The 7,929-nt window shown below is 36.1% G+C and overlaps 1 protein-coding gene across 1 annotated transcript; it reads right to left on the minus strand.

Annotated features, from left to right (window-relative positions):
- Nucleotides 1–356: 356 nt before the first annotated feature.
- On the minus strand, nucleotides 357–2,718 carry LOC137951721 (small ribosomal subunit protein eS4z-like). Its single transcript, XM_068798588.1, has 5 exons — nucleotides 2,627–2,718; nucleotides 1,663–1,740; nucleotides 1,394–1,574; nucleotides 1,162–1,259; nucleotides 357–1,039 (listed from the first exon to the last, which is right to left on the minus strand). Exons 1-5 carry the CDS (start codon nucleotides 2,627–2,629, stop codon nucleotides 608–610), a joined length of 792 nt encoding a protein of 263 aa, XP_068654689.1. The 5' UTR covers nucleotides 2,630–2,718; the 3' UTR covers nucleotides 357–607.
- Nucleotides 2,719–7,929: the final 5,211 nt, after the last annotated feature.

A 7,929-nucleotide genomic window follows, 5' to 3' on the forward strand; every position in this document is an offset into this window, starting at 1 on the left:
TCCCATGCCACGAGGTGCTCCAGCGGCCCAAATTTTGAGCTTCAGTTTTCATCATGGAAAATGTAAACGCGCTAGACAGCAATAGGGAACCCAAGTATACGGTGGCAGGCTAAGACGACCAAGATATCATCATTAAAACTTCCAAACAAATCCAAGATAAAACCCACCAGCACATATCGGCAATGGAATTGTGGCCCCAACTAGTTCAGCTTGGAAGAATACAAAAAATTATTCTAAGCAGAACCGATGAAATCACTGCTTGAACGAGTTCATCGTTTCACAATCCATGTACACCATCAGATAATGCAGCAATAAGAAAGTGACAAGATGCAAACCATCTTAGGTGCCTGCAGCCCTGATTCAAGATAAACAATTGACAAACAACTAACATCGAGCTACTTCACAATCAAAATATGTAAGTTTCCGGCAGTAATCTGATAACAAGTGCAAAACTAACAGTTATAAAGCTGAAGAGAGACTACATCAAAACACATTCTCCAGGTGGAAAAACAGTACTAAATCGATAGTTCAAGTTATACATAAAGAAATGAAAACCCAACAGCCACAAAATCTACTGCTCCAGCTCCAAAATCACTCTTCCTCATTCTTAGGCGGTGGCAGCTTGTGCAGCAAGGCGTTTCCTTGCCTCTTCAATAATAGATAGCTTGATACCCTTACCCTTGGGAAGTGAAACCCATGGCTTGGTCCCTTTTCCAATGGTGAACACATTGCCCAATCGGGTAGCAAATGAATGGCCTGTGGCATCCTCAACGTGATTGGTCTCAAAGCTGCCCTTATGCTTTTCTCTGCTCTTTAAAACACCAACCCTACCTCTGTTTCTCCCACCAGTCACCATAACCACATTGCCAACATCAAATTTGATAAAATCAACAATTTTGTTTGTTTCAAGGTCAAGCTTGATGGTATCATTGGCTCGGATAAGAGGATCCGGATAGCGGATGGTGCGTCCATCATAAGTGTTAAGGTAAGGAATGCCCTTCTGCCCAAATTGGACAGATCTAACTTTGCAGAGCTTGAACTGGAGTTAACAGATAATGTTACATAGTGGAAAACCCCCAAGAAATTTAACAAAATTCAAATGGTTAGACACCTTGAAGGTTGATGTACTCTATGTAGTAGTAAGTTTCAAAAGTTAAATACCTTAGCTTCTTCATCTTTGACAGTGTGCAGGCGGAATCTACCCTTAGTATCATAGAGGAGACGGAAGTTCTCATTGGTTTTGGGGATTGACACCACATCTGAACAGAAATGAGCATTAATGCCAATTTAGTATCAAAATGGTGGCAAATTATTAAAAAATAGAAAGATGAACTTCAGGAGCATTGCAAACTGAAAGAGGAAGAAATGGAACGTATAAGCACAAAGAACATACCCATAAAGCCTGCAGGATAGGTTTTGTCTGTCCTAACCTTTCCATCCACCAAAATATGACGTTGCATCATAATGGCTATGACTTCACGGTAGGTGAGAGCATACTTCAACTTATTCCTAAGAATAAGTATCAGGGGCAAGCACTCTCTCGATTTGTGTGGACCAGATGATGGCTTAGGAGCCTAGCCCAGACAAAACAAATGATATTAATAAACAAAACCACCATGCTACAGGAGAAAGAAAAACAAAAAAATGTAATCTGTTACTTACAAATGCACCACCAAGTTTGTCAAGCATCCAATGCTTCGGAGCATTGAGGCGCTTCAAATGCTTCTTCAATCCTCTAGCCTGAAATGTAAACGAACAAACAGAAGAAATATCAGCAGGAGCACAACCATGCACGGTAGGTTATATTCATTTATTCCCAATCGTAACTAGGTAAATTGAACTTGATACACGTATCAGAATTACAATATAAGCAATATTAAAACATACTCACTCATTTTTAGTATTTGGCTCTAGCAAACAAGCCAATTTTCAAATTTCAGTTCTAATGCGTCTAACTAACTAAGTTCAATAACCCCCGATCCAAGAAATATCAACTCGTGCAAACAAGATTCTTGAAACAGGAAGAATACATGAAACTAATTTTCAGCAAGTTATCTACAGGGGACCTGCCAATACAATTAAACGCCGTAAAGAAACTACTACGCGCACCAATACTACATAACTTAGTCAGCACATTTTGCATATAAGGAAAAAAAAAATGAATATCTTCCTCTGATTATGAAAAGAAAAAAATAGACCAAAACGAAAAAGGCAATCAACTCCTAACAACGTGAAGAAACTTATCCCGCACATAATTAGGAAAATTCGTATTCCTATATGTGACAGTCGATCGTTCATGTTCACGCAATAGTATTCATGAACACTACATTTATAATGACAAACAAAAACCTGCGACGCTCAAGAGCCCACGAAAGGTCTTCATTTTAAACAAAACCCCAGATGCAAAATCGATGTTAACTCTTATTATAAAACAAGTAATGATATAGGTTCTTTGGAAAACCACCGCACTGGGAGATTTCAGATTCCTAGAGACATGGCAAAACAATAAATTCACAGACAGAACAGCACAGAAACACCGCAAGTCGAAGAAACTAATCTAAGTCAAGAATCAATAAACGAAGCATCACCACCTAGTATTAGCAGAAGCAGACAGGAATCAACTAACCATTTTCGGTTTTTAGCTCGCAACCTTCCGCCTTCACTCGTAGCTGTAGGCCGACGACTACCTCCCTCCCGCTCTCTAAGAAGAGCAAAACCCTAACCGGTCTTTATATAGCATGGCGAAATTGGCCCAAACCCGAGTAACCCAGTCCCAATTCCTACAGGCTGGAGTCTACTGGATCGCGGGTCGGTCGAAGTTGATTTTTAAAAACCCGATCGGTCTAACAAACCCAACTCTGGACCGTCTCCATGAAAAAATCTATGAATGGTTACAAAACCCAACCCATCCTACCCAAATGCTTGTCCAATTAGGTCCAAGGATTTCTTGGGCCAAGCAATGAAGGAAATCTGAAAATTTCAAAATCTTAACTATAGCAATACATATATTATTCATAGTTTTAAGGAAGGTGACCATTAACAATGTGGGTTGGTTTGAGTTGATTTGGGTTGACAACTTGGACTTGAATCAAACCAAACCTTGTCCATTGGGCTGTTTTCGAACCACAAAATTTTATTTTCTCTTGTTCAGATGCTAATGAAAAATGAGAAAGAAAATCACTACAAGAAATAGAACTTTTGCCAACAAAATCTCAGAATTTGTTGGCATAAGTCAAAATCCCAGCCACTAAACTTTGAATTTCACTAACAGATAGTTTCAACCTCTACCAGCCAAATTCTCAATACATTAGCATAGATGCACCCACTATGAATTTCTCCAATTTGTTGGCAGAGAGGTCCTTCTGAGATGCAAGCCCAGTTAACATATTTCTTAAATTGTCAACAAATTGTGAAATTTTCTAGCATATGGTGAATAATTTCTAATATAATTTTTATTTTTAAAAATTATATTTTTTTGTTTAATAAATAAATTCACTAAAACAAATTTAATTAATAATTTAATTATAAATAACATATATAAAAAAGTGTATAATAAATCTCAAAAGATTATAAATTATACAATTTTTTAAAATTATATAAATAAATAAATAAATAAAGTATAGACCATTTGCGTAAGGATATGGGGGTGGGTGGCTTTGTAACTCTTGAAAGAACCATTGCATCTTCATCTTGCGCTCATGCTCCTCAACACGACCCTCAACCTCCTCAATCCAACTCTGAACATTTCTCATATGCTTTTGAGTTTGGGATAATACCTCTTTAGTTTCCGACAACTCTTCCTCTATACATGCAATTGATCGAGATGAACACTAATGATGCATGGCATGAGACAAGTGGTAGTTTAAGCATGTTTCCCAAGTTCAATTCCCAACGGGCGGGTGATCGCGAACCCTGGAATGCAGGGTTTCCCGGTTAGGCTAGGTCCCTCGTCGCTATGTGTTAAGCCGCTGTGGTCGTTGGCTCTTGACGGTGGGTGTATTTTTATGGTCCTGGATTAAGTACTTATGCCTAGACTGTGGCTCCTAAATCACATCCAACTTCATTGTTCACTTGAGTTCATACCTCCATGTTATACCGGCAGCATATACATTATAATCTCTTGAACAAATAGTCACAATTTAATCAAATAATTTAAATACATAACATTAGATACTTGTAGAAATTTATTAGACTATGAACAATGAAAGACTCATATCTCAACTCTCCAACCACTTAAGCTCAACTTTGATCGAACATCTTAATATTGTGCACAATATTATGAATTATCATTTCATATTATGCTCAAAGATTTACATGTTATTCTATGAACTCATTACTAAGAGAGATTCAAATTATGGTCACAATTTTAAAAACTGTTTTGCTAAGAAAAGTGTATATGCTGTCTTTTGGATTTTAGTTGGTTTCAAGAATAAGAATGAGGAGGTAAATGTGGGCAGTTGTGATCCCATATGTATTTTAGAAAATCATACCTGCAAGCTAAATTGTTGTATCATTTTTTTTAAATGAGGGCTATGTTGAAAGTCTTGTTGGATTTGTGGTTTCAAGATGCAACATCTGAAAGAAGAACATTGGCTATCAAGTTCCTTGCATCTTTTTTTGTTTCCAAAGCCGAAGAAAAAGGACAAAATCGCAAACTCAATAACTATTTATCCTTATGTTTGCTTTTGGTAGGATATAATCACTCTTCTAATTAATAATATCTGTTTAAAGAAATGGGTAGCTACTAAAAGGTTACCATAACAGAACTGTTGGAAAATAAGTCCATGGGTATTTCGGTTATTTTACCTCATCAATAGATTTATTTTTCAATCTAATATTATTCTTCATGTTGAATTATGTATATGATTCAAATTTCGTGTACATAGGACATATAGAATGGGAGATATAAGGAGATAAGGCATATGTGTTAAATAGGGGCATATTTATAATTGGTAATGTCGCTCTTAATTAAATAGAGAAAGGGTCGTGTAACGGGCTCTACTTTGAGCTTTTCTCAAACTTTCTCCTCTCTATTTTCCTTCTCTTCTCTCTTCTACTCTTGTATCTTCGATTTTCACATGATATTAAAGCAATAGATCTATTGGCAAGCGTCTTCTATTAGTATTCATCATTTTTTTAAGGGGGCGATCTCTTAGAAGAGGGATTTATCAAATCTTTCAATTACTTATTGGTAAAACTCAGATTTTTTCTCTTTTTTTCTCGATCATAACCCTATGGTTACTGGTTCTACTTATCATTGAGAGACTCTTATGATTTAATTGCCCTAAGAGAGTTTCCTTGAGTCTTCATGGGATGTTCATCAACTATTCCTATATCATTACCTGCATCATCCTTCTCTAGGCTGATGTCAGCCCTAATTAAGGATTATTTGGTATTATTTTCTTGGAAATTGGAGATTAGAGTTATTTGAAGTGTGCACATCCTAATTTTGCCCTAAGCCTCATTTTCCCATGTGAGGCCCATATTGGTGCTATACTTGGAACTATTTTGGAAATGTCAGTTGGTTAATTTGTGATCCTATACATATAATATGACCAATTTGGTGAAGTATATACCCCATCTAGTGAATTTTTAGGATCTACTGCAAAGGATACGATTACTATTACTTCTAAGAAATTTATAGGGTCGAATTATCTTAATTGGACCAAGTTGGTTAGAATGTATTTGAAGGCTAAAAATAAGACAAAGTTCATTCGAGATGACCCCCCGTTTCCCATTGATAATGATTGGGAAGCAAAGGATAGCCAAGTTATGACTTGGATCGTCAATACCATTAATTCTACACTAGAGAATCAGGTAATGAACTGTGAGATTGCAAAGGCTATGTAGGTGTCTTTAAAGTTTCTATATGTTCAGGAGAGTAATCTTTCAACATAGATTTCTTTGGATTGAAAAGAGGAAACAAGACAGTTACAAAATACTACAATGTTGTTCTTGGCATTTGGAAGGAAATCAATGTGAATAATTCATTCACTATGGATGAACGAGAATTAAGAAAGCAGCAAAATCAATTGTTAGTAGCAAGTTTTCTCAATGGTTTAGGTGCTAAATTTGATGGAATCAAGAGTCAAGTACTAGCCTCTAATGAGATTCCTACTTTATCCGCAACCTTTGACATGATTATGCAAGCTAAAAAAATAGTTGTACCCAAGGTGGTTAAAGATGCTAAGATGGTGGAAGTTATTGCTCTCAATACCTCAAATATTGTATCAGGTTTAGCAAACTCTTCTAGAGGCCGTATAGGTACTAGCAGAGGTAGAGATAGAGATAGCTCAGGCCAAGGTCTAGGTTGTAGTGATGGTAAATCAAAGAGGAAGTGTATTCATTGTGGATGTAACAACTATTACTTAGATAGATGTTACGTTAAATTTGGAAAACCCGCATGGGCCAACTCTACTATTCATGATGGCAATGGGAATGTGTCTAATGTTGGAGCATTTATCACACCAAGAGCCCCAGATGAAATGCAATAGTTAATTCAGCAACAACAACATATTACAAAACTTATGGCTTAGATTTTTGTTGCTTCCTCTTTTGCTCATGTGGCTCATGCTTCTGTTTCTTCTACCACCAGAACCAATTCAGGTATATCAATTTTCCATGTACATTTATCATTATCCTAGAGTCTAGATTCAGGGGCTAGTAAACATATGTGAGGTATGTCATCTCTGATTTTTTACTTGAAGGAGTCCTTGAATATAAGCATGCTAATCTTGTTGATGGGTCAATTTCATCAGTTCAAGGAGTGGGTATTGTCACTCCAGCGTCTTTCATATCACCTCAATCAACCTTACTTGTCCCTAATTTTCCTTTGAATCTATTGTCTGTGAGTCAGTGGTCAAAGTCTATGAATTGTTCCTTAATATTTTACCCTACTCATTTATGTTTTTTAGGATCTCTTGATGAGGAAGACAATCGGTTCCCCTCATGAGAGAAGAGGATTTTATTATTTGGAGAGTCACCTACCAAATAATGCCTTACATGCACTACACTTAGCAAACTCACCCTTACGATGGCATCTGAGACTATGTCATCCATTCCCAACAAAATCGATTCAAGTATTTTCAGAATTTCCTTCCAGAATTTCTTTTTAGTGCGAGTCGTTCAACTAGGTAAGCATCATAGGAGTTCATTTCCACTCTCCCTTTATAAGACTAAAAACTATTTGGGATTGTACATTCCCATTTTTGGGATCGTTGTCATGTGACTAGTCAATTTGGTCATAAGTATTTTATTTCGTTTATCGATGATTTTAGTAAGTGCACTTGGATTTATCTCCTTAGGGAGAAGTTAGAAGTTTTTTATGCATCCCAACTTTTTTATAATGAAATAAAGAATCAATTTGTTGCCTCAATTAATATTTTGTGTACAGACAATGGTCTTGAATTCATAATTTACAAATTTTATCTTTTTTTGTCAAAGTCAAATAATCTTAAACAAGCAAAACAGAGTTACTAAGTATAAAAATCATCATTTGCTTGAAGTTGCTCGTACTATGATGATTCATATGAATATCCCAAAGTCATATTGAGATGTTGTTGTTCTTACTGTATATTTTTTTATCAACAGGAAGCCTTGTTCTATTATTGAAGGTAAGATTCCTATTCAGGTCATGTCACCATTTGTTCATTTGTTTCCTGTACCACCTTGTGTGTTTGATTGTGTCTGTTTTACTCATGTTTTGGGGTCACCCAAGGATAAAACGTGTCTCATCAGGCAGTCAAATATGTCTTCTTAGGATATTTTTGAACATAAAAACGGTACAAATATTTTTATCAATGTAATATAAAAACATTTGTATCTGAGAATATTATATTTTTCGAGAATATCCCGTTCATCTTATTTATCTAATTCGAATGGCCGAATGAAATCAAACCAACAGAGGCCTCCCCATTGATTATGTTTCCA

This window comes from Aristolochia californica, unplaced genomic scaffold (assembly GCF_029961685.1).
Source record: "Aristolochia californica isolate CCGP_79_NKW_82.1479 unplaced genomic scaffold, dmAriCali1.0.hap1 SCAF_15, whole genome shotgun sequence".
Classification (NCBI taxonomy): domain Eukaryota; kingdom Viridiplantae; phylum Streptophyta; class Magnoliopsida; order Piperales; family Aristolochiaceae; genus Aristolochia; species Aristolochia californica.

Bases quoted from the DNA above. Each gene is read 5' to 3' on its own strand.
- LOC137951721 (XM_068798588.1), bottom strand. The intron at 1,575-1,662 runs GTAAGTAACAGA...TGTCTGGGCTAG, and splicing joins ACAAACTTGGTGGTGCATTT to GCTCCTAAGCCATCATCTGG. The intron at 1,040-1,161 runs GTATTTAACTTT...TGTTAACTCCAG, and splicing joins TCAAAGATGAAGAAGCTAAG to TTCAAGCTCTGCAAAGTTAG.